Here is a 27,198-nt window from a genome sequence, read left to right on the forward strand (position 1 = left end):
GTTTTCTGAATCACTGCCATGATAACTGTGAAACTCTAGGTGAGATGGATTCACACTGGAATCCTACAGGCTTCCACCCAAAAATCAGTCATCTAAACTCAGCCACAGGCAGTAAACCTTCCTAATAGGTTCAAGAAAGAGAAAAGCTGAGAAAAAAAAAATTGTATTCATGATGTCACCAATTTCTAATAGTAAATATTATGAGACTAACAGCCTGCCTTTTAAAATACTATCAGGATCAACAAAGCAAAATAAAACTCTTCACTAAATTGGGGTCCTAATTAAGCATTTATTGATCCCTCACTATGTGCTAGGTCCTGGGGTTACAAAACATGAAGACAAAATTCCTTGTCCTTGAGAAGCTCAATCCCTCCAGGCAAAGAGATGCAATTAAGCATGATCTAAAAGGATAAGTGCCATAACTAGAGGTTGGTACCAACTGCTGCAGGAGCAAGAAGCAGTGCTTATTACTGGGCAGAGCTGGGGAAGGCCTCAAAGAAGAGGTGACATTTCAGTTTTTTAAGGTGGCATTCCTCAGGCAGAGAAAGGCAGTCGCTGCATTCTTGTCATATTATAAGAACTGAGCCAAGTGACAAAGGTAGCAAAGTGTTAGGTTTGTCTGGAAAAGGGTGAGTTGTCCAGCGTATCTAAGGTGTCGGCGATGTGGAAAGCAAACAGAAACAAACGGTGCCTCCCTTCCTCCAGTTCGTGAAGATGGAAACAGACTTCGGGTCTTTTTAATGCTAATGTATCTTTGGCATTTCCCACACTGAAAAGAAAGGCCACACAGACCTCTTAGCAGCACCCTTCGTCCGAGGCCATAAACCCCGCTCTGGCCAGGAGCCCACCCAACCCCAAGCACTCTCAGGTTCACAGGTGGCACAGGCACGGCTGGCACTGTCAAGAAATGTTCCATAAGTCACCCAAATAATGTGCACTCAAAACACAACAAAGCAGAATCTACTCCTTTATAAACTGGACATTTCCCTCTAGGTAATAAATTTTTTTTCCCTATTCTGTTCAACATTTTTATCAGCTCACTTGGAAAAGGTCAAAAAGCAGGTTTATCAGTTGCGTAGGTAAAAAAGTTCAAGGAAATAACAGGTGGGATGACAAACCCAAGCTACAAAAAAGACTTGACAAGTTGTACTAATAAGCCAAATACAGGGAACCTACTCCTCAACTTAGGACCAACGGGAGGAGCCATATATGCTCTCCCTTAATGAAATGTAACGAAAATAAATGTAAAATCTTTTTTAAATTAAACTAAAGTTTTACATTCATGTTTATTATCAATAGCACACGTTCAGGATGCAAGAGATCTAGCTTGACTTCAGTTCATATGAAATAAAATCTAGAACTTAGCTGTTATGAAACCAATATGAGTAATTAGTGTGATGAAATTAGATGAAATTAGATATTTGGAGATGAAAAGTCTCCAAATATCAGGTTTTATACCACATTAACAAAAAACATCCAATTCAATCCTACAAATACGTGTATGAAACCTTCTACATGCCTGGAACTGAGTAATATCTGTCAAGAACACAAAGAAACAGTTAACCCTGTGACACACAGGCTTAAACTGTGCAGGTCCATTTATATGCGAATTTTTTCAGTAAATACAGTACTTGTATTTTCATTTTACAGATCTCTAACTCAACTAAATGTGTGGGGAAATTTGTATTTAATTAGAGATCACAATATGTGGAATCAAAGGAACCAGGGTTGAAGTTCTGATTCTATTCAAATTGTTTCAGCTTCTTGCCCTAGGGTGAGTCATTTACCAACTCCTTTGTCCTTGAGACAGAAATAGAACACAGATTTTTGACCTTATGAGAGGTTGCCCCCAATCCCCTGCATTATTCAAGAGTCAATTGTAAATAAGCCACAATCTCTTTTTTTTTTTTTTTTTTTTTACCACACCAGGCTAGCTCTTAAGAGTCCCGACCAGGGATCAAACCCGTGCCCCATGAAATGCACTGGAAGCACAGTCTTAACCAATGGACTGCCAGAAGTCCCAGCACAATCCCTACTTTTAAGAGTTTACAGCCTAAAGCAGAGTTTTTAAATGTGGGTCACAATATCAACTGAGTTGCCACCCATGTTTTTTAATGGAAATAGAAACGAACAGAAACACCAGAGTACACTCTACAAAGTACTATCTCATGAAACTTCTAACTTTTTCATGTGTGTGTATAGTGTAAACATATACACATAAGAGGTAATATTTTAAATGTTTATTGTAGATCATAGTCAAAAGTTAGAAGGACATTAATCTTATGGAAGAGGATCAGTTAAATATATCAGTACAAGATATGAAGTATCACAGAACTTGAATAAAGTCTACCTGATTGGAGAAAGACAGGGGTATGGTCAAGGGTCTAGAAAAAGATGTACAAAGACAGTAATATATGACAGAGCCTTAACAGATAGGAAAGAATCTGAGACGAAGATGGGGTTGGGAGGAGGTACCGCACGCAGAAAGAATAAAATGAACAAAGACATGAAGCAGCAATTAACAAGAAGGGCTTAATAGGTGGCACAGATCGTACTGGCACATGGCAGCAATGGTATAATTAAGTCCAGACAGAAGAACTTGGGGAAAGTTCAGTTTGGCTAAAGTGTAAAGTACAAGCAAGTCAGCAAATGCAGCTGAAAAATCAAATCTGAGCCGTAACATGCAAGTGCTAGGCACACAGCAAACACTTAGCCACTGGTCTTATTCACCATCCCTGGAGCCTTAAACCAGATCATCTTTAAGATGCCTCACAATTCTAAAATTTTACAAATAACTGAAGGGCTAAGACGGAAGTTATTTATACGTAGACACAGAACACAAACTTATAAGAAATTACAAGGAGTCTATTCAACAAGGAAGAATGTTCTCATCACAGCTAACAATAAAATGGGCCATCTCAAAAAGTGGTGAGGGCACTGTCATGAGATATATTTGAAGAAAAGTCAAAGTACGATACTAAGTCTGTAATATAAAGTTCTTCATTTATCATACAGTAGTTCTTCCATCAATTTTTGTTCTCATTCATCAATCGACAACAGCTCATGAATGAGTTCTGAAAAGAAAGGGAGAAACAGATGGAAGCAGGAGGTTGGGGTTTTACTCCATTGTAGATAAGTGGAAAAACAGAAAGTTTCTGAATGACAGTTCCCAACATAGTCATTATTTTTACTAGAATGTCCTAATGTGTGATATAGCAAGTCAACTCAGGTACTTGGGCCACAGCTAAAATAATTTGGCAATGTACTTCTGAAAAAAATTTTAAAGTTCCCAGAACCTTTATGTGGAAAAAAAAAATCTTGCTTTTCTATACAAAATCTGTCAAGAGGCGGTATGTAAGAGTCTTTAGAGCATAATCATAATAAACAGATTTGTTCATTATGGTAAAAGTATAACATTGCAATTAAAGTCCTAATATAGCATATCCAATAATGCTTACACACTGAGAATAAACTCAGATCATTCTTCTCATCAAGAATAAAGATGCAATAATTCAAAAAAGATTCATAATACAAACCATTAAAAACTGAAATTCAGCACCAGTGTAAAAGTATGGCATGAATAAAAAGTACTTTCAACTTCAATGACCATTCTTTTGAGACATCATGCTTCAGAATGTGTCTAAAAATGACAGAAAATGGTGTCATTTACAATTAAGCTTTTTATTTCTAAAGCACATTCTCTCATAACACTGCATGTTAAAATTATCTGTAACATTTGTATAGTCTATAAAATATTGTTCCATATTGACTTTTCTGTTAAAATGTTGATAATTTCCTGCTGATTATTTCCTGCTTACAGAATGGCAGATCAAAACAAAGCCATCTTGATTTAAGGAGGCACTCAATAAACATTTGCTGAAATCAACGATTTTCTTCTCTACTAAAAATGCCTCTTTAAAAAGAGGACAGTAGTTACTCCTGGGCATATACCCAGAGAAAAATATGGTCTGAAAAGATAAACGCATCCCAACCTTCACTGCAGCACTGTTTACAACAGCCAAGATACGGAAACAACTTAAATGTTCACTGACAGAAGAATGGATAAAAGGATGTGATACACACATACAATGGAATACTACTCTGCCATTAAAAAGAATAAAATCATTCCATCTGCAGCAATATGGATGCACCTAGAGATTGTCATACTGGGTGAAGTCAGACAGAGAAAGAAAAATATCATATGATATCATTTATATGGAGAGTCTTAAAAAATAATACAAATGAACTTATTTACAAAACAGAAACAGACTCACAGACTTAGAGAAGGAACTTATGGTTAGCAGGGGGAGGTGATGCAGAGGGATAGTCGGGAAGTTTGAGATTGACGTGTATTTTTAAACACACTGCTATTCTTAAAATGGATAACCCAACAAGGACCTACTTAGAGCATAGGGAACTGTACTCAATATTCTGTAACAATCTAATGGGGGAAAGAATTTGAAAAAGTATGTACAACTGAATCACTTTGTTGTACACCTGAAACTAACACAACATTGCTAATTAACTGTGCTCCAATATAAAATAAAAAGTTTTTAAAAAAGGAGGGTAATAGTACCCAACATACTCCTCGGGGCTGTTAAAAACCTGCCTTCTGAATTGTCAAGCCTTGACTCTGTTCCCATCAGCAATGCAAATCATTATATCCAGAAGCAGAACAATAAATACTATGCAGTCTTATAAAAATGCCTAGTATAGAAATAAATGTTCTTAAATATAACTATCCAATTTAAGTTTGGAAGCCTTTATTTTCTGAGCCAGAGACACACACTGCTGACAAATTCTTTTCAGAGATAACATGGTATAACAAAAGCAGCTATGGATCAGAATCCCAAAGTCCTAGGTTCAAATCTCAAATCTGCACTTCACTGGCTTAAGTATCTTTAGTCAGTCACTTAATTTCTTTCTGCTGAGGTTTCTTTCTCATCTGTTAAAAAAAAAGTGGGGACAGGTGATATTATGGTGTCAGGCTCAAGCAGGATCATGACATGGAAGTTTCCCTATAAACACTAAACTCCTGACCATAAAACATCAAGCACATCCCCACTTTCCAGAACAAAATTAAGTCCTGGGTATGTGACATCTTCTCTACCTCTGATGGATGCTTTACCTCTGAGAGGTACGGGGCCCTTTCTGAGGCTTCAAAGGACAGGATTCCCTGACAAGGCAAGTAACCGAAGAGCCCATGCCCGCCCACTGTTCCAGGGTTGCGTCCATTTACCAGCAGACTTAGTGAGATTCTGGGAACACTGGTTCTTTCAGATCTGGTTTCATAGACCCAGTCCCTTCCTACCTTCACATGCCTCTACACCACAGGCTTATTAGAAGTTAAATTTCTTTTTAAGATTCAGGGCTTTTTTTAAGTTTATTTTTTTCTTCTATCTGGGGAAAATCAAACCAGAAGGAAATCAGGTAAAAATCAGGCAGAAAATATGCATTGTTTTTAAATAAGAAAAGAAATAATTATGACATCACAAAACTAAAATAGTGGTATTCTGGTCAGTAATGAGGAAATTTTTTTTCATAGACTGCTAAGTGGGGATTAAAAAAGAATAAGCAGTAATCACTCTTAAATCATTACAAAATTTACCTCATGCAGTAGAATAAAAAAGACGACTTATGATGCAGCTTCCACTTAGTGGCCAAACTAAAACACATATACTCAAACCTGCTATTCTATTTTAGGAGTTTAATTACAAACTCTTATTTCATCTATTGGTGGTGTTTACTGCTGCTGCTGCTGTTAAAGGGTGAGAAAAGTATTTGCTTGCTCTCTGGTTTCTATACTTGGTAGTTTGGGTGCAATCAACATGGGAAAAGACAGGTGTTTCACAAAAATGGTTGGATTTTTTTCTCACCTAATGCACTTTAGAATACAAAGCTTCCTGAAAAGGTAAAATTAAGAATGGAAAGATGCAAGGCTTTCCAAGTTATTTATGGCAACAGAACTGGAAAGCAGAGAATCCCTAAAAGGGAGAGAGAGACCTAAGGAGTCAGAACACAGGTTACAAGGGTTCAGTAAAGAACAGCTCCTTGTAATACTAGAGAATGGCAGTAAAAGGTCAAGTATATGACAAAACATTACCCACTGACCAGAAGAAAATTAACAGGAATATTCAACTGCTGAAGGACAAAAAGGACTAACAATCTCTGAGATCCAGTTTCATCATCTGTATAACGAAAACAACCTTAGGACTGCCACCCCCAGCACTGACCAGCCCATCACTGATCTTCAAAAAAGGATAGTTTCTTCTGCAAGCCAGAAGGGAATGGCACAATATACTTAAAGTGATGAAAGGGAAGAAACTACAGCCAAGAATACTCTACCCAGCAAGACTCTCATTCAGATTTGACGGAGAAACCAAAAGCTTCCCAGACGAGCAAGAGTTATGAGAATTCAACACCACCAAATCACCTTCACAATAAATGATAAAGAAACTTCTCTCGGTAGGAAACACAAGAGAAGGAAAAGACCTACACAAAATAAACTCAAAACAATTAAGAAAACGGTAATAGGATCATACATATGGATAATTACCTTAACTGTAAATGCACCAAACTTAAATGCACCAACCAAAAGACATAGACTGGGCAGATGAAAACATATGCATGGATGCACTTCCACTTGCCACATGACTCTACTTAACCCCCCAAACTGCATGTAATTATTTGTAACTGTAATGATCGTTTTTGTCTGGCTATTTATTGTGAAAACTGATAAACATCTTTAACTCTCGTGGGGGGAAAAAAAAAAGAGTAGTGTCCGCCCCTCCCTCTAAACTCAATCACAGAACATTACAATGGAAAAGAGAAATTCAGACATCACTTAGTCCCTAGTGAATAAATCAAATAATTTGAAATGTCACAACCTGTACAGAATTTGTATATCATAAAAGATTTTAAAGGCATTAAGGTATTGCTACAGAATCTCAAAAATCTTATCGAGGTCAAATACAGATGAACAGCTGCAGTGGGAGAGACTCCTCGGCCCTGCTGCAACAGAGGACTCCTTTCCTCACCAACATCTAAGCAACTTATCCAGATTGGTGGGAAGAATGTCTAAGTTCTCCCTCCTTGCTATAAGAATTGTGGATTAGCAAGCAGAGATAGAAATGTGTGCGCCAATCTGCTCGTAAAAATCAAAGTTGAAATGCAAAACATTTTCTCATAGGAATTAATGATAACAGATTTTCAGGCTAGCAATTAAACAATGCAGCTAACACTCCATTTTTAATTGACTGTTTTTCTCACTGTAAGTATAATGTTTAGGCTACTTTATAGACTGAACTAGCTTTTATGAAACGGCAAAGAAGTGTAACCCTAATATGCCTATGAAAAAAAATGTATTCTGGGTTTTGAACAATTCACACAGGAACTTTCAGACCACAGCTGAGGAAGAGATAGTAGAAGAAAGCTATGAGAGAAATAGGAAGGGAGTTTCTTTGGCAGAAAGGACAAATAAACTACACGAAATTACAATTGCTAATGTCTTCAGAATAACTCTCTCTCTCATTTAAGAAGCATTTAAGTCCTATCCTGTGCCCAATGCTGTGCCCCTCCACAGGGAAAAATTTTTCTAAAGCTAAACCCACAGTCCCAGAAATGCAGAAATTTCCTCCCATCTTCCTGAGTAAATCACACACCAAATCATAGTGCTTTGAGATTCACATATGCCTATCTTGATGACCTTGCACTGTCTCCATCTCAGAACCCACACACCTGAGGATATGCCTAGTGCAGTTATTACTCTAAGTACTGTACTAAGGGGAAAAGAAGAAATTAACATTTATTAAGCACTTGGTAGGCTCTCATTTGGTTTTCACAATCCTGTAGGTAAATATTATCCCCAACTTACACATTAAGAAAATGATGTTTAAAAAAAAAAAGAAAGAAAATGATGTTAAATAACTTGCCCACAACACCAGTAAAGAGAATCCAGGACTCAGAAATCTGCCAACTCTGCTACTCAGAGGTTCCTACCCAGAAGGAAAGAAATTATTACTTAGCTGCCAGTGGACAGTTGATCACTTTCACATCAATTACTTGTTTTTCTAATTAAGCAGGTCTGAGAGCAAATTATGGGAAAGATACACCACCAACTCTTCATGTCACAGAATATATTTAGTATTTAGGGAATGCTCCAAGAGAAAGGATAAAACGTTCCCAGAGGTGAATCCTAGCTTTCACATCATTTCCCAATCCCATCTCAACAGACTCTAGCACTAGGGCTCCTTTCAACACTTCCATCCTAGCCTGTATCAACATGCACTTGTCATTTAGTCGCTAAGTTGGGTCTGACTCTTGCGACCCCATGAACTGTAACCCACCAGGCTCCTCTGTCAGTGGGATTTCCCAAGCAAGAATAGCGGTGTCAGTTGCCATTTCCTTCTCCAGGGAATCTTCCTGACCCAGGGGTTAAGCCCATGTCTCCCACACTGGCAGGTAGATTCTTTACCACTGAGCCACCAGGGAAGTCCCATTGTGCCCTTAGAGCATAACAGATTAAAAACTTCAGAAAGTTGCCTTTCAAAACAAGATTTTCTACCAGCACAGATCTCTCTGCAGGTCCTTAAATTTAAATAATTCAATTTCTACATAATTTGCCTGATGGGATTCCTAGACGTTTGTTACAACTGACAGTTTAAAAGTTACTTTGTAGTGAACTGTGAACTAAACCTTCATTGAGCTGCAGAAAATATGGGAAACAAAAGTCTACCTTCAGACAGATTTCACCATCTAAAATTTTCCATTAAAACTTCAGGGGGAAAAACCTGTACACTCATTTTTCTATCTAACTGAATAAGATGACAGGTGACTTACAATAATGCAATGTGGCTGAACTCTCTTGCATAATCACCACAAAACACACTGTAAAACTAATGTTCAAGCCCTTAAATTATTGAATATTCTTTTCAAAATAATTCAACACTGTAAGAATTATTTAGCTTCTGGAGTTTAACACTTGTAACAGATTTTTTTAAAGGGGATTTTAAGAGGAATAACGGTCTCATTTAAAAACAGATTCATCTGTTTCCTAACAAAACCATGACTATAACATACAATAAACACTGGGGCATGTGCAAGAACACTTCCTATTGTAACGTAATTACTCTTTCTAATATTGAAGGCAAAACAAAGTAAAACGGATCAAACATTTCCAGTCAAATGTCTGCAAAATTCTGAATAGAGAAAATGATGTCAACGTATTTTATCCCTTTTTTTTTTCCCTTAAGGTTGAGTCCAAAAATAAACAGTCATCCGGCTCATCAACTCAGGATCAGAAACTCATTAAAACTGAGGTTCGAGAGCAGAGAAAACAGATTCTCAGAAACTGGCTTCTTGGGTAAAACTGCCCCGTGCCCCGCACCAGAAGCCTCGGGCGGCCGCCGGGGCCCTGCCCGCCCCTCCCGCCGGCCGCACCTGCCGAGGCTGCGCTGCCAGCGCCCCCTGCCGCCCTCCGCGCGCCTAGAGACCCGCTCCCACCCCCGCGCCTCGCGCCCGCGCCGCCCCCACCCCGCGCACACCTCGCGCCGAGGCCGCGCAGCCTGCGGGCCGCGGCGGGGGGCGCGCGGGCGCGAGTTGAGGCGGGGCCCGCACGAGGCCGAGAACACGGGCGCGTCCCCCGAACCCCCGCAGCGACCAGGCCAGAGCCTCACCTACCTACGCCGTATTTCTCTTCCTCTGTGGGGGTCCACATGGCCGGGCCGGGCGCGGCCCCGCGGGCGCGGCGACCGGGCGACAGCGCGGCGAGGACGGCCGCGGGCCCGGCTGTGGCGCACCGCGAGCCGAGGCGGGGGAGGTCAGGCGGCGCGGGGCAGTGGGCGGCGCATCCCTCACAGGCCGTCCGGGATGCCGCCGCCGCCACGTCTGGACCGTGAGGCTCCGCGGGCGGCCCGGCAGTCCTGGTCGACGCGGGTGAGGGCTCGCCACCTGTCCGTCCCCGCTGCTCTCGCGCCGCCGCTTCGTCCCTCACAGCTTCGCTGCTCGGCTCCCGGCGCCGCCGCGGTTCGGCTCGCCTCAGCGGGCTCGCAGGATGCCCGCGCATGCGCCGCTCCCCGGCGCGCGGGGGCTCGCGCCGCCCGGGCTCGCGCCGCCCGAGCCCGCGCGCGAGCCCCCACGCGCCGGCGCCGCCGCGCGCCAGCGGAGGGAAATCCGCGAGAGGCGATTGGACGGCCCGGCGGGGTCAGGACTGGCTCTCAGGCAGGCCTAAAGCCCTGGGTGGCCCCAAGCTCCGAAGGAGGCGGGGCTGGACAGGTGGGATGCCCTCGGGCCCCCACGGGCTTCGAGGTCCAATTCCTCCTGCACCCAGAGATCGCAAGTGGAGAGGAGAGAGCAAGGAAGAGGGAATAATACCGCTTTAAGACCCATTCAGCTGCCATCCACAGCCCCGTCACGACCCCATCCCTAAAAGATCCCTGGTCCCGCAGGGCGGGGTCGCCGTGGGTGAACGAAGTCGGGCACACTCATGGCCCTCGCTCTTTGGACTCTGGGACTCCTCCTTGGTTCTTGTCACCCTGAGTTGGCCTGTGTGGTAGATGTTTGGGGTCAGAACAATCACTGCACCCTTCCTAGTAAGGAAGCACTTGTTCGTTGGGGGCGTGGGGGTGGGGGATAAGGGGTGGTTGTTCCTGCACTGGGCACCGCCTCTGCTGCTCCTAGGTCTCTGTCTTACAGGCCATCCTGAGTTTCTGGTTTGGTTCTGACACTTTCCTCCTTTCTCTCCTCCCTAAGAATCCATTCACTCTTGGGTCTGCAGATACACTTCGTGACCCTAGATCAGTGGCTCATCAAAGACCAGGAAGGTCTTGGCAACTGCAGGACTTCTCCTTTCCATCTGCATCTGGATCGCACAGTGTTCTTAGCCCTAATGACAGCAGATCCGTACATTTCTGTCACCAGCACCACCAAGTCAAAACCCTGGTGTCACCCCCCACTGTCACTCCTGAGCACTCCGACTCTTCAAAAGCCAGTCCAAGGCATCACCTCCAGAAAAACCTTCCCTGATCCTGCAGCTAGCAGACTGGATCCTTTTTTTGTCTGGGATTCAAGCTGTGTGCCTTTGTGTCTTACTTTTCCTGGAAGACTGTCAGCTCCCAAAAGGCAAACTCCAGGCTACAGTTACTTTTCTGGTTCATCATGATGCAGCCCAGCACCTGACACACACTTGTTGAATAGGAAGTGAGGCTAATACAAGAATATCTTGGTTATCAACAGATCTTGTTGATTCTTCATTCACCATATTCTTTATGATTCATAACTCCTCCCAGGCCTGATTGTGCTCACCTGGATCATTGCCACAGACTCCCATCTGCTCACCTATACACCCCACCTCCCACCAATGAAGGCTGCCCACTCCTGCCCCCTGAAAAATGTTCTGTAAATGACTGAGTTTCTTAATAGCTTGATACATTTTGACCCGAGAACATACTAAAAGACATATCCTCACTTATGTTGCTTTCTCTTCCAGAGAGCTAGACCCCTGCCCAGTGGCAACCGTTGGATGTTTGCCACAGAATGAAGCCCCATTCCCACAAAGCTCTCTCCAGGGAGCTATCCAACAAGAGGTGCCAAGCTACACAGACCCTCTGAACAACCTTTTAAGAGCTCTTATTTCATCCCGTAGTTCTACTCCCATTGACTGATATATGTGATGATAATCTCGGAGCCTAAGAACTAGTTTTCCCAAAGTTCACTTACTCCCTGTCTCAATCCATCCTAGATGATGACTTCCCCATATAAAGACAATTCCAATCCATGTCTCCACAGTTCAGCTCAGGGGTGGGAGGGCTTTAATCCCAATTGGCAGAGAAGAGAGGGAGCCAAGGTGAGAGGGAGGGCATCTGATAAGTCCCAGACTCCTACAGTCTTGCTGTTTGCACTAAATTTAGCACATTGTCTTGAGTTGAAGCAAAAGGGCAAAGCACAGGTTGTGGAAAATCAGCATTTAGCAGGACAATGCACCTGCCCTCCTATACCTACAGCATCTGCTCTGAGCCTCTCCTCAGGTTCTCAGTCCACTCACCTACGGAGGCTCTCAATCCACTCTTACCCTGCACAAACATACCCCTTCTGGCATATGAACCGACTTCCAGCTTGCCTCTGAAAATCAGGCCCCTCAGTGCCCCACCCTCTCTTGCTTTCCACACACTCTTCCATATGTTCTGACCACCAGGAAACCACTGCACCATTGCTGCTCCCTGTCCCCCATCTTCACCCTTTGTGCTCCACAGGCTCTTTCTGTGGTCCCAGGAACACCTGTTGGTACTCTCATCCCCTATTCCCTCTTGCGTCCTTTTCTCTCGCCCTGACTTCAGAGAAGAATTATCCATTCCGAACCCCTTTATTTCAGCACAATGTATTTGACTCTCAGTCCCCTATGTTCTGGTTTCTGACACTGTCACCTCCAGGAAACTGCTCTCATATGAGTCCCTGCTGCTGCTGCTGCTGCTAAGTCGCTTCAGTCATGTCCGATTCTGTGCGACCCCATAGACGGCAGCCCACCAGGCTCCCCTGTCCCTGGGATTCTCTAGGCAAGAACACTGGAGTGGGTTGCCATTTCCTTCTCCAATTATAAGTCCCTGCTGCTGCTGCTGCTGCTAAGTCGCTTCAGTCGTGTCCAACTCTGTACGACCCCATGGACTGCAGCCTACCAGGCTTCTCCGTCCATGGGATTCTCCAGGCAAGAACAATGGAGTGGGTTGCCATTTCCTTCTCCAATGCATGCAAGTGAAAAGTGAACGTGAAGTCGCTCAGTCATGGCCAACTCTTCGCGGGGCTATCCCAACTCCAGACACAACCATATACTATTTCCTGGCTCTTATTGGACCTTTGTATACAGTATCCCTCAGCCTATGTATTTTCCTCTCTTGAAACTCATGGATCCTCCTCACCCTCCAAGGACTGCTTTCCCCAGGAAAACTTCCCCAGCTGCCTCTGGCTAAAGGGGATTTTGCTCTTCCATAAGGAATTTTCCTGTAGCCGTTATCCATCCCACCCTCCTCCAAGAGATCAAATATGTCCACCTTACACATTGACAAACATTTGTGTCCTTCAGTGGTAAAGATTGCTCTTCACTTATTTTTACCCCACACAGAGACTAACATGGTGCCTGCCACCTAACAGGAATTCGGTATATAGTCTTGGATGGATGCTCTTGTATGTTTTCAAGGAACGTAATGAAGTAGATAGGGAAAGAGAACTGAGAAATTTACTTCAGGGAGTTACAAATCTCCAAATTCAGAAACTTGAGTTAATTAGGGTAAATTTCTCTGATACAGGCACACTGGCTTTAATTAAAAATTCATCAAGACATGTTACTGAGTATCTATTCAGAAGATAAACATGGCAGAGCAATTTATCTAAGAAATAGAGAGAAATGGAGAATTTTCAAACAGTTTGACTTAACACATCACTATTACTTTCGGATCGAACTGATTACCTCATAATAAATCACATTGTAATAAATGAGTGAAGAGGGAATCAAGTTTTCAACAGGATATTCTTTAAGACTGGTGACTATTAAAAATAGCCTAAAACCAATGGATAAAGAGGGTGTGGTACATATATACAATGGAGCATTACTCAGCCATTAAAAAGAATGAAATAATTCCATGTGCAGCCACATGGATGGACCTAAAGATTGTCATACAGACTGAAGTAAGTCAGACAGAGAAGGAGAAATACCATATGACATCCCTTATATGTGGAGTCTAAAAAGAAATGAGACAAATGAACTTACTTGCAAAACAGAAAGAGACTCACAGACTTAGAGAATGAACTTACTGTTGCTGGAGGGAAGGATGGGGGGAAGGGATAGCTAGGGAGTTTGGGATGGACATGTACACAAGGTTATATTTAAATGGATAACCAACAAGTTCCTACTGTACATCACTTGGAACTCTGCTCAACGTTAAGTGGCAGCCTGAATGGGAGGAGAGTTTGGGGGACAATGGATACATGTATATGTATGGCTGAATCCCTTCGCTGTTCATCTGAAACTATCACAACCTTGTTTGTTAATGGGCTATATTCTAACACAAAATAAAAAGATTTTTAAAAATTTAAAAATAGCCCATAACCAAACAGATTTTGTAGTAACATAAATGTGGACAGTATCATCTTTTTGTCTTAAGTGGAACTCAAGTTAATCAACCACTGTTTAACATAAGCAAATTCTGTAACGATGATCCCCCCTCGTTATCTTTGCTGAATGAGACTGGCCCTCTATAAACTCAAGGAGCTACACTTCATATCTCCTCTCCTCATTTTCTGCTGCCTGGAGAATCAGACAGCAGTATTTAAGGAGTCAGCCAGTCTGATGACTCAGCTCATAAAACAATGTGTGGCCACAAAAATGATGTTTATCCAGGAGCATCCTGGAGGCTTTTGCAACTGAAGTCGGCAAGCAGTAAGGCAAGTGGTACACGATGCTCATTCTCCAGAGAGATTTTGGCCATGGTGCCAGAAGCACTCACTTCCCTCACCCAGCAGCTGAGCTCATCTGGTGCTCTGTCCAAGCAGAATGATGGGAAAGCTTCAGAGAAATGCAGCAGGTAGAGAGGCAAGCCCAAGCGAAGTGCAGGTGAGAGTGGCGACAGTTTGCCTTCTCTTCGTCAAGACGTGCTGCAGCTACAGCTTATGGCCATCTGCACCCCCGGGACAGGTGGCTAAGAGGCTCAGAATACATGCTATCCAACTTCTCTCTCCCCTGCTGGGCTCAACTAGGAATGGGTCTGCTCTGGTTAATAAAGCATCTACAGAGCGGGTTTCCTTCATGGTAAGCTAGTCTCACTTCACCACCAACCCTTATGCTCCTTCAAAGCAACATCTTTTAGGAAACCTTCTCTCGGGAGGTAACACTAGAATAAAAGGCTAACAGAGTAGGTTAACACAGAGATGGCTGACAAAGTTAGGGTCCTTTCAGGTGAAGAGACCTAAGTAACAAAGATATTATTAGTATTTTCCTTTAAATTTTGTTGCATCTGAATATCTTTGCAGTGGGGAGGGGACAGGGAAGAGTGTGAAAAAGAGACAGATTAAGCAGTGCAATATTTCATTATTTTCCCTAAAATGACAAACTTTAACCATCTGTTCCTATTTTACCAACCCATTCAAAATATCGTTAAAATGCAGATTACTTGCAGTTAGCCAGGGTCTTTCAAATGAGAAGTGACCAAAGCCTCCCTGATTTTAACCACCAGAAATTGATGTGACACTCCTGGGTGGGCTGTAGCTATCAAGCCTCACCAGGGGAAGCACCTTGGGATGTGTCACAACTTCAGCACCTTAATCCTGACCATTCAGGACTTTGAGCTGGACTTCCCTGGTGGTCTAGTGGTTCAGGATCTGCCTTGCAATGCAGGGGACACGGGTTCAATCCCTGGTCTGGGAAGATCCCACATGCTGCAGAGCAACTAAGCCCATGCGCCACAACTACTGAGCCTGTGCTTTAGAGCCTGGGAGCCACAACTACTGAAGCCCACCCACCATAGAGCCTGGGCTCCACAACAAGAGAAGAGACCCCAATGAGAAGCCTGTGCGCCATAACTAGAGAAACCCCTTGCAACAATGCAACCATAAATAAATAAAGACTATGAGCTACCTAGAGACAACGGCTTTTTCTTTTTCTGCTTCCTTAGTGCTTAACAGGATCTGACACATAGTATGTACTCTGTAAATATTGCTTGAATGAATTCATTAGAGAATAAGTGCTTTCCCCCTCCCCCAAGAAATGTAAATCTTTGTTCCAGTATGGTTTTTGTTTGTTTCCTGTTTGCTTCTGGCTAGCAAAATAAAAAGAGATAGAATCAAAAACAAGATACCCCTTGGAAGGAGGAACAAGGTGGTAGAGGCTCGACATCACTTAGCTCACCTTTCCCTTTGGGGGAAATAACTGTGCCCTTGAATTCTGCACTAAGTCATCAAGGAGGAATTGAAATTAAAAACCTTGGAGAGTAATTAGCAACAAAACGTTCTGATGTCAAGAAGTGAATTTTATGGGACCATATTTGTAATATTAATTGGGCCTCTGCGTAGCCAAAGGGTGAAATTATTGCTCCAATACAAATAGGCCCAAAAGAGAAAAACAGCCCAAAATAGCACAGATATTGCAAATCAGGACAGAGGTAATTTCTCCACACATAAAAAGCAACCAATTGCAAAGCCTTTACCATTTCGCTTAAGTGCGAAACGCAGGCTGTTTGTTTGGTGTAGCACCACCTACCCCATCTCTGAACTGCTGTGGGGCTGGAGCGAGAAAGGGAAGACTTCATTTTCACCAGCTCCTCATACTTTTTACCTCGAAGTTTATGGAAAATTTTAATCATTCATCTACCAAATATTTATTGAGCACCTATTGTGGACCAGGTCCAGGGCAGCTGTTCAGTCTTTCCCGTCACAGAGTTTAACCATTCAGTTGGGGGGAAGAAACCCTGAACCAATTATCACACAAGCAAATCTCTAATTAGAGACAGCAGTACTAGGACAAGAGTACACTTACAAAGGGAGCATTCACCAAGGGAACCGACCTAGTTTGACAAGTCTGGGAAGACTTCCTGGAGGAAATGATGTTTAAACTGGGACCTAACAAGAGAAGCCACCGCAATGGGAAGGCCGTGCACCGCAACTAGAGCGGAAACAACAAAGACTCAGCGCAGCCAAAAGTAAAAAAAAAAAAAAAAAAGCTGGAACCTGACAATGCAGACAAACCAGCCAAGTAAAGAAGGGGAGAATGTGCCCCAGGCAAAGGGAGCAGCATTTGGGGAGGCAGGTCAGGTAAGGAGTTCAGCGTCTCTGAAGAATGGAAAGGCCAGTGTGACCAGGATGCGATGAGTGAGCAAGCAAGTAAGTGGAGAGTGGGGAGAGATGTGGCTGGAGTGAGAGGCAGGGCCAGGTCTTGGGACCTGACCGGGTCTCGTGACACTGGGACACCAACCATTGCCAGGCTATGGGTCAGAACCACTCCCCAGCCAGGGCCACTCCAGGCTGCCCTCCCCTCTTTGAGTCAACCGTTCCTTGATTCTCTCACACCTGAGTGGAGACTTAGCCCTCATCCCTGAGGCTCAGAGAGGAAGAGTAACTTACCTCCTACAAAGCACATCCCAGAGTCTAGGAGGGAGGGGTCCTGGGCCCACTGGTTAACTGTGACCTCAACTCTTGGTTTATCCCCCGGATCTGCCCATGCCAAGGGGTTAGGGCAAGAATATCACCAAACATGCCAAGAAGCAACTAGCCCTGAATCTGATTCAGGAACCACTGCTAATCTCTTTCTTGAAGAACATAATGAGTCCTCACTCAGTCATGTCTGACTCTTTTGAGACCCCATGGACTGTAGCCTGGCAGGCTCCTCTATCCATGGGACTTCCCAGGTAAGAATACTGGAGTGGGTTGCCACTCTCTTCTCTAGGAAATCTTCCCAGCCCAGGGACTGAAGCAGCATCTCCTGCATTGGCAGGTAAACTCTTTACCAACTGCACCACCTAGGAAGCCCAACATTTAGAAGAGGATGCAAAAAAAAAAAAAACACCAAGACAACAAAAACCTCTAAAGAACTCTCTGTGGAACTTCTCTGGTAGTCCATTGTCTAAGACAATTCCCAATGCAGGGGGCTTGGGTTAGATGCCCGGTCAGGGAGCTAGATCCCACATTCTGCAACTAAGAGTTTGAATGCTGCAACGAAAATATTCCACATTCCCTAACTAAGACCTAATGTAGTCAAACAAATAAATTAACTTAAAAAAAAAAAAGAAGGACTCTTTCCTGAGAACAAACCTTAAGTGAGTACTCAGAACGTGTAAGACCCTGATCGAAGAAGCAGCAACAGTACTCACCCTCTTACCACTGAGGAAAAACAACTCTAAGAAATGTAGATTATTTTGTTCTCCAATTAGCACTGAAGGTGATGGATCAGAATTTATAATATGCAGTCATGAATTATGGAACAATCGTGGAAGTGACTCCGACCCGGAAACCTGCCATGCCAAGAGCCATGGCAATTTTTCACAAGAACTTGTCACCAGGTGGCTCGTGCCAAAACCATCACCCATACCCAGCCTCCCCCAACCCCGACCCCAACCTGTCACTTGAGGCTGCTGCCAGCCCTTGAGCTTTCTCAAGTTGTCATTGACCAAGCAACAGCAAATAAGAGTTTGAAGGCTCTGGCTTCACACCCAGCTCCAGACACTTCCCAGCTGGGTGACCCCAGTTTCCTTCTCTGTCAAGTGGAAACAATAACAGCTTCTATATCAGGCATTCTTCTGAGGAGAATGCCTAGGAGGCTTTCAACACAGAGCCTGCTCCTGCTATTTAGTCACTTAGTCATGCCCGAGTCTTTGAAACCCCATGGACTGTAGCCCACCAGGCTCCTCCATCTGTGGGATTTCCCGGACGTGAATACTGGGGGTGGGTTGCCATTTCCTCCTCCAGGTATCTTCTCGACCCAGGAATCGAACCTGCATCCAGCCTACCAGAAGGTAATTGTTCACTCAACATTGTAACCTTGCTCCTATCCCATCAGCTCAGATTGCTTCCCAGAAACAGTGGGTCTCCTTCTGTTTGGGGAACCTACTTCTCCTCCGAGCCAGCCTGTAAGAACTGGTTCTGTCACCCCATCCAGCTGGGCTGGCCTCCTGGATCCACCTCTCACCAGCCAGCACTTAGCTCAGCCCCAGTCCCTTCCTGCTATTTAACACCAAAAGGTATTGATTTCCTTGAGCTATTTCCATAATGCAACACTACTGAAAACTGCATATCCCATCAGTTTCCTCCATGACCATCATACCCCTTGCTCACAGCCACTTCCCCTAGAGCCCCAGCTGCCAAGGCTCAGGTCTGTTTCATTTTGCACTGGTGGAAAGGTCAAACATGAATTTCTCCCCATTATTGTACTGTGTCTTGTCACACAGACTCTCTCTGTTTCATGCATTAGTCACAGTCTTGCTATCAAATTAAATATTCCTCGGTAGTTATTTTTAGAGAAATCTTTTTCTAACGCTACATGGTGCAATGATGTGTGTGCACCCACAGCTCTGGAATCCAAGCATTACCAGGTGGGCTCCAAATTGTGTGAGGGCTCAGATTCCTCTGGAAAGCAGCAGCAGCCAATGGAACAACGGTCTGTAACCTGGCTCTGTCCACGGAATCCCCTGCCCAGCCAAAAATAATTAATCCTCCAGACCTTGGACGACCCAGTCATTCATCATTCGGTCCAGGAAAGGCCCAAAGGAGGTTCTCAGCACAATCGTGAGTTAAACGGAGCATGTCTGTACCATCCCAACTGCTTGTTTGGCTGTCTCCTGATTCCTACTACAAGGACACCAAGACTAATTGTACTCCCATGCCCTGCACCCCCATGGAAGCCTGCCTTCAGGAGGCCTGAGTTAATGACAGTGGTTACATCCCTACTCACTCCTATAGGGTCTTCATCGACCAAGGCCAGCATTGATAGAGAAATGAAGCCCTCAGAACAGAATTTCTAACTTAGCTGGGGCATGTGTACAGGAAGAAGGAGGGGCTTGCTAAAGCAAGTCCTCTTCATCCACTTGAAGACACTATGAGGAGAAGTTATGCATACCTGAGCTTTAGAGCTCACAGTGGAAGTAAAGAAACAAAGAAAGAAAGTGAAGTCGCTCAGTTGTGTCCAACTCTTTCCAACCCCATGGACTGTAGCCTACCAGGCTCCTCTGTCTGTGGGGTTCGCCAGGCAAGAATACTGGAGTGGGTTGCCATTTCCTTCTCCAGAAGATCTTCCCAACCCAGGGATTGAACCTGGGTCTCCCACATTGTAGGCAGACGCTTTAGCATCTGAGCCACCTGAAATTGACTAGAAAATAATTCAAGACACGATTAGGGGGGTGGACTGTGGGGGAGGGTGGATTTCTCACTTTCTTCGATGTTCCCTTCCACATGCAGGTCCCCATGGGTTGTGGTACCCCAGTCCTCACTCACCCAGGGAAAGTGAGACTAGGGGACCGGGAAGAGGTGAGCCTAGTTCTGGGCTTAGTTCACCAGCCCCTGTGTCCTCACACTAAGCTTCTTCTTCCCCCTCAGCCTTCATCAGTGAAGAAGGTGATGCTTTGGCCTCCAACTGGGTTTTTATTTCACAAGTTCTTCCAAAGCTGAATAGAGGACAGGGGATGACTTACTGAAGACCCTCTCAAAGAGCCCCTATAAACTATATATGCTATAGACATTCCGAAACAGGAGGCCTGGTAGACCAGAAAAATCCAGGTAAGGCTCAGATGAGGAGGCAAGATCACAGATGACAAAAGTGACTGAACACGGCTCAGGCGTAAAGAGGGGCACTCTTGACGGAGGTTTCACAAACCCAGGCACAGAGCAACAGAGAAGCAAAGACAGGCAGAAAGCAGTAATAAGGCCAGGGTGACTGGAGCCTAAGAGCTCCTTGGGGCAGGCTGCAGGTAAGTGGAAGCAGATGACAGAGTTCCTAGCAGTCAATAGAGACTAGATTGGTCAGTTGGTCAAGGCATGTTTCCCAAACACTCTGCCAGGTCCAGGGCAAGCAGCCAGGGCAGAGTTGATGATGGCTCAGAGGAGAGTCTGTGCAGCAGGCTGAGACACTGCTGTAACTATTCTACAGTTCCCTGATGTGGGGATGTGGGTCTGGCCTGGGGAGGGACACTGAAAACTGGACATCAGGAACTACATGAGACCCTGAGGAGGAAAGATGTGACCGTAAAAATTGGTTAGGGCAGTGGAAGGGCATGGAGGGTGGAATCAGAGAGCCCACTCGGAAAAGTACAGGTGTGGGTCCCTTGATAAGACCTGCTTCCTCCCATGAGGACAAAAAGAACCAGTAAGTGAACATATAGGAAAATGAGTATCTTCTATAACCTTCAAGAAAGGCAGCTTTTTTTAAAGATTTTTTTTATGTGGGCCATTTTTACAGTCTTTATTGAATTAATTGCAACATTGCTTCTGTTTTTCTTGTTTTCTGGCCGCGAGGCATGTGGGATCTTAGTTCCCCAACCAGGGATTGAACCTGCACCCCTGCAGAAAGGTGAAATCGGAACCACTGGACCACCAGGGAGGTTCCCCAAAAGACAGCTTGGAGCTGGAATGAGACCCCATCTTGGGCCCATCAAATAAAAAGAAACATCTTAAATGACAGTGTGCAGGCAGTTAGGAATATGAGAGTAGGCTGCCTCATGTAGTGTTTTCTCAGCAGGGTGGGTGTAGCTGACTCCCCACCAGCAATATGGCAAGTGGGTATCACAAACCCCAAAAAAGTTAGTTCTGTAAAAATGGATCCAGGGAAAACTCCACACACATAGATAGCCAATGCAGGACGGTCTCTAAATACTGGAAGTAACCCCAATGACCACTGGTAGGGGATGAGTTAACTGAACACAGGGCATTCCCACATACAATTTTATGCAACTGATAACAACAACGAAAGCTATATAACAACATGGAGAATGTCTATTATGTAACATTCAGTGAAAAATAATCAGGCCCAAAACTCTGCTCACAGCATGGCTATAATTATGTAAGAACAATTGCATGCAGAAACAAACCAGAGTCAAATACACCAAGAAGTTAACCTTTCCCTCTTTTCTGCAATTTCCCAATGCATATGTGGTACTCTTAGGACAAACTAACCTGTATAAACCAGTGCAGCTTTCTCAGGAAAATAACATACAAAAGGACATGGAGCTGCCCTATGAGTCCACCCTCCCCCCCTTCCTTGGAGCCCATGCCTCGTGGTGATGAGCATAGAGGACTTCTTAAAGCTGGACTGATATCAAGCCAGGGACAGTGCTGGGCATGGATCCTGTGCCTATTTCATCCTTTCCTCTCTCCCCAGCCTGTCTCATCTACTCATCCACATCAGCTGGCGCAGGCTGTAACTTCCAAAGCACAGGGCTCACTTTTCTCTTTTCATGTGGCCAGTGAGAGCTTTGGTCTCTCAGCAAATGCCTAGAGCCCTCAAGGCTCCTCACCAGGTGCTTTGGAGAAAGGCTGCCACTCCCTTCTCTGTGCTCACTGCCACTGCTTCCATGTCTACATTTCCCACCTCCCCAGCTGGGCTTTCAGCTCCCTTACTCCATATCAATGCTTGTGTTGAGGTCACCAAGATGCCTGCAACAGAACATCTTGTGTTTCTCTAACCTCCTATTTTTCTTGCTTAACAGCATCCAACACAGTGACCGTCCATTTCTGGGAACACTTCCAAATAACTATACTCTTCTGGTTTTCATCCTACCTCACTGTCCCCTCTCAATCTACTTTCCTGGCTCCTTCAGGTCTTCCTACCCTCTACTCCAGGATGAAGTCTCCTTTTCATCCTTCTCTGTGTTCTCTCCTCTCTTGTCTGGTCTTGTGGCTTTAGAGTCCATCTAAATCATGATGTTACCCAAAAGCTGTGCCTCAAGTTCCATCGTTCCAGCTGCCCTCCTGAGACCTTGAAAGTCTAACAGTATTTGGAAATGAAAGTGGTCAAGGGGCTTCCTTGACTGCAGTCCTGGAGACCCAGGTTCAATCCCTGGGTTGGGGAGATCCCTTGGAATAGGAAATGGCAACCTGCTCCAGTATTCTTGCCTGGAGAATTCCAGCCTGGTGGGCTACAGTTCATGGGAATGCAAAGAGTTGGACATGACTGAGAGACTAGAGCCAATGCAGGAGACTCACATTTGATCCCTGGGTGGGGAAGATCCCACAAGACAAGGAGCACCTAAGTCCATGCACAACAACTAGTGAGCCTGTGCTGGAGCAACTAAGCCCATGTGCCACCACTACTGAGCCTGTCCTGTAGCGCCCGGGAACCACAGCGACTGAAGCCTATGCACCCCAGAGCTTCTGCTCCACAGCAAGAGAAGCCACTACAAGTAGAGAGTAACCCCCACTCTCCACAGCTAGAAAAAAGCCCTCACAGCCGTAAAGACCCAGCACAACAAAAATAAAAAAGAAAGTGGTCAAAGCTGCACCCTCAGCCCCAATTTCCTCATCTCAGTCGATAGCCTTTCCATCCCCATTCCCCCCAGCAGCTCAAGGCAATAGTCCAGCGTCATCCTTGGTTCCCCTCTCCTTCCCCCACAGTGAATTCTGTGACTGCAACTCCAAATACATCCCAGATCTCCCATCATTCCAGCCTAAACGACCCGCCTCTCTCACTTGGAATTCTGCAGCCTCCTTATCAATCTCCCTGCTTCCCCTTTTGCTGTTACAATTCTTCCCAGGCAGCCAGAGGAATTTTTTTTAAGTGTAACTCACAGCATGGCGTCAATAGAATGGCCTTCCAAGAAACAAAGCCTCAGCCACACTCGCTCCTTCTCTGCCCTCACCACTACTCTACATTGTATTAGAAATCCCAATCAGAGCACAGGCAAGAAAGATAAAGGCATAAAGATTGGAAAGAAAGAAGTAAAGCTCTCGTTATTCACAGATAGCGTTATTGTGAAAGTGAAAAACTACTAGAGCTAATGAGAAAATTTAACAATGTCACAGAATACAGGTTAATATATAAAAATCAGTTGTATTTTTATAAACTACTCATAAAATAGTAATAAACTATTGGGAAATTAAATACTTTTTAATTCTACTTACGATAGAATCCAAAAACTAAAAATACTAGGTAGGAATTAACATAATGCTAGATGTTCAAGATGATAAGATATTGCTAAGAAGCATTAAAGAAAACCTAAATAAATAGGAAGATATGCCATGTTGATGGACTGAGCAAAGTCAAGACAGTATGGTATTGGCAAATACATAGACAATCAATGAAGGAGAATAGAGTCCAGATTTATATGCAAGCAAGTGGCTTTTGATGAGTGCCATGGTAAGAAATATTTATTTTTCTTCAAGAATGCTGTTGTTGGGACTTCCCTCGTGGTTCAGTGGTTGAGAATCCACCTGCCAGTGCAGGGGACACTGGTTCAACTCCTGGTCCGGGAATATTCTACATGCCAAGCTGTGGGGCCAACTAAGCCTGTGCACCACAACCGCTGAGCCTGTGCTCTGGAGCCTGAGAGCTGCAACTACTGAAGCCCATGTGCCTAGAGCCTGCACTCTGCAGCAAGAGAAGCCACCACAGTGATAAATCCACATGGCGCAAAGAAAAGTAGCCCCACCCACTGCAGCTAGAGAAAGCCTGTGCACAGCAACAAAGACCCAGTGCAGCCAAAAGTTTAAAAAAAAAAAAAGAATGCTGCTGTCTAGATATCCATATGGAAACATATAAAACTCAATCCTGAGCTCTCGCCATATTCAGAAATCAATTACAGATGGCACATGGTCCCAAATGCAAAAACTAAAATTATACAGATTCTAGAAGAGGGGAAAAAATTGAAGAATATCTCTGTGACTTTGGGATAAGTAAAAATTTCAGGTCAGAGAAAACACTAATCATAAGAGCAAACAATGATAAATTGAATTTCAAAAAAAATGAAAACCTTCCCATCAAAAGCACCATAAGAACATGAATAGGTAAGCCCTGGTGTAGGAGAAAACATTCCCTAACTCATATCCTTTGACAATGAATGTATATCCAGAATATATAAAGAACTCCCCAAACTCAATAATAAAAAGACAAACAATCCAAAGCTTGAAAATAAGCTACAGACTTGAACAGATATGTCAATTGCCAGTAACCACATGAAAAAGTCCTCTACATCATTAATCATCAGGAAAATGCAAACTAAAACTACAATGAAATAATACTCCATATCCATCAGAATAGTTAAGATAAAAAAGAACAATAATACCAAATGTTGATGGGGACGTGGAGTAACTGGAAGTCTTGTAAATTGCTAGTGTGAATGTAAAATGACACAACCACTTTGAAATCTGGTAGTTTCTCAAAAAGTTAAACATACACTTAATGTATGTCCAGAGACTTAACTAGGTATTTAGCAGCCATTTCAGTCTAAAAGAAATGAAAGAATGTGTGCCTACAAAGACATGTACATGAGTATTCATAGCGGCTTTACTCATAGTAGCCAAAAACCAGAATTAAATAACCACCAAACTGTGGTACCTTAGTAAAATAGAATATTCTTCAGCAATAAAAAGGAACAATAAAAAAGAAAGAGCTGCTACTCCATAAACATGCATGAATCTCAAATGAAGCAAAAGAAGCCAGACACAAAAAAGCTATCTACTTCCATACTGTATAACTTCATTGATATGAATGTCTAGAATTTATCTGTGATGATAGAAATCAGATCAGCATTCTGTGATGAGGGGTTGGTTATTGGAGACTTTCTGAGGTGATGAAAATGTTCTTTATCCTGACTGGGATCCTGGTTACATGCGTATATACGCATGTTTAAAATAATTTAATTTTTAAAAACATTTTTATTGGAAGATTGAGAGAGTAGCATGGAAACATATACATTACCATAAGTAAAATTATTTACTTTTACATTTAAGATTTTATTTTGTATAAATTATACCAAAGAATCAAACTTTGGAAGCTACTTGTTTGACTGTAACAGTGGCAAGCAAACCTATGGGCTGTTATTAAAGCCCCATCATAGACCCAATGCTATTCCTTTTGAAAATCAAATAGTATGGATATAGATATAGCATGGATGTGGTCTGGCGGGGTTGGATAAATCAGGCCTGGGAGCACACTGTATGTATTTGATCTGATTCATTCATCAGGACCAAGCCAGGCCTTGACTATTGGACTCAGAATCTCACTCCTAGAAAGCAGGTAGCTAGCAGACAGGGAGGCTGCACGTGGTGGGCAGTCTAGGTTGAAAGGCTGGCTTATGAGCCTACATTTACTCATTTATAAGATGGGGATTAAATGCAATAAGGCACTTTCCAGCTCTGACTTTCTCAGATTCCATCTATTCATCCATTCCAGCTCTCAAAGCCATGTCTGAACCACACCTGTGTAGATTTTTCATTGCTCCAGGATCTACTCCCATCCTTGGAGGGCTAGGGTTGGCCAGTCCAGGAAGGCACGCACAGAGGGGAGAAAGTACAGGGGCCCAAGAGTTACCTTTTCCCTTCAGGTAATTGGACTCTGAAGAGGAAACATCAGAATCCCTGAAGCTGGAACCCACAAGTTCTTTTAGGTCCCTCCAGTCCTGACACCCTCTTTCCCTACCCCCAAATTTAGGGGTATCTCCCAGGAGCCTTCTTTTATTCACAACTCCATTACTATATTAACTATATATATATATATATATATATATATATAACCATTATATATTAACCCTATATAATTAACCTATATTAATATATATATTAATCATATATATATATGATCTGGGACAAATCAGCTCACCCCAGACTACCTTCCTTCCAGAAGGCAGAGCCTGTCTGCCTGTCCTTCTCCGAAACCTCTTCCCATCTATTGCATCTTCGCCATCTCCAGGCACCCCTCCCAACTTCAGGTGAGTGGGATGTATTCCTCAGAATTAGCTCTCTGAGAAGACACACCCGACTGCCAGAGTAATGGAAGAAAGCCTTCAGGTCAGACCCTTAAAAAGCAGGAATGAGTGGGACCACTCATTCCTTGGTAGTGCTCCCAGCCCAGTTCCCTAGCCTGCATTGATTCCTGGGCTGCAGAAGGGAAAACCTTGTCTCCTGCTGATGGAGATTATTGTACACAGCCATTGTCGAGAATCTCTGCACAGCCTACACCCCAGGATCTCCCACCCAAACATTCACACAATTCCAGTAAGATCAAACCCCATTTACAGGAGCCCACTAAGAGGAATTGATCCCGTCTCTGCTGGGCCCAAGGGCTTCTCTGGTGGCTCAGATGGTAAAGAATCTGCCTGCAATGCAGGAGACCTGGGTTCGATCCCTGGGTCAGGAAGATCCCCTGGAGAAGGGAGTGGCAATCCACTCCAGTATTCTTGCCTAGAGAATTTCATGGACAGAGGAGCCTGGTAGGATACACAGTTCATGGGTTGGTAAAGAGTCAGACATGACTGAGAAACTAACTAACTTCTGGGCCCAGAAGTCAGGGCCTTAGCTCTCTAGAATCTATATCCAGAGTTAAGTTATATGTCATTGCATCTTCTCCATGCACAAATAGACACAGTACTGGCTTTGCTGATATTAACAGCCCCAGAAAGTTTTGCATGCACAGTTTAGTGAGTTCAAATTATTGTCAATGGTGAGATATTAAAGCCATCATCTCAGGGGAGTCGAGGGTTGATTCACATCTGGCCAAGCTGCCCTGAGTCCTGGATCAGACCC

General features: G+C 43.8%; 1 protein-coding gene across 11 annotated transcripts in view; it reads right to left on the reverse strand.

Annotated features, from left to right (window-relative positions):
* DOCK3 (dedicator of cytokinesis 3) overlaps positions 1-10,077 on the reverse strand; it is a 303,790-nt gene extending 293,713 nt beyond the window's left edge. For all 11 annotated transcript variants that reach the window (XM_024983256.2, XM_024983261.2, XM_024983252.2 and 8 more), the window contains exon 1: positions 9,679-10,077. In XM_024983256.2, coding sequence (XP_024839024.1) covers positions 9,679-10,063 — 385 coding nt within the window. In that variant the 5' untranslated portion in view covers positions 10,064-10,077. The remainder of the gene's footprint in view (positions 1-9,678) is intronic.
* Positions 10,078-27,198: the final 17,121 nt, after the last annotated feature.

Source organism: Bos taurus, chromosome 22 (genome assembly GCF_002263795.3).
Source record: "Bos taurus isolate L1 Dominette 01449 registration number 42190680 breed Hereford chromosome 22, ARS-UCD2.0, whole genome shotgun sequence".
NCBI classification, from domain to species: Eukaryota; Metazoa; Chordata; class Mammalia; order Artiodactyla; family Bovidae; genus Bos; species Bos taurus.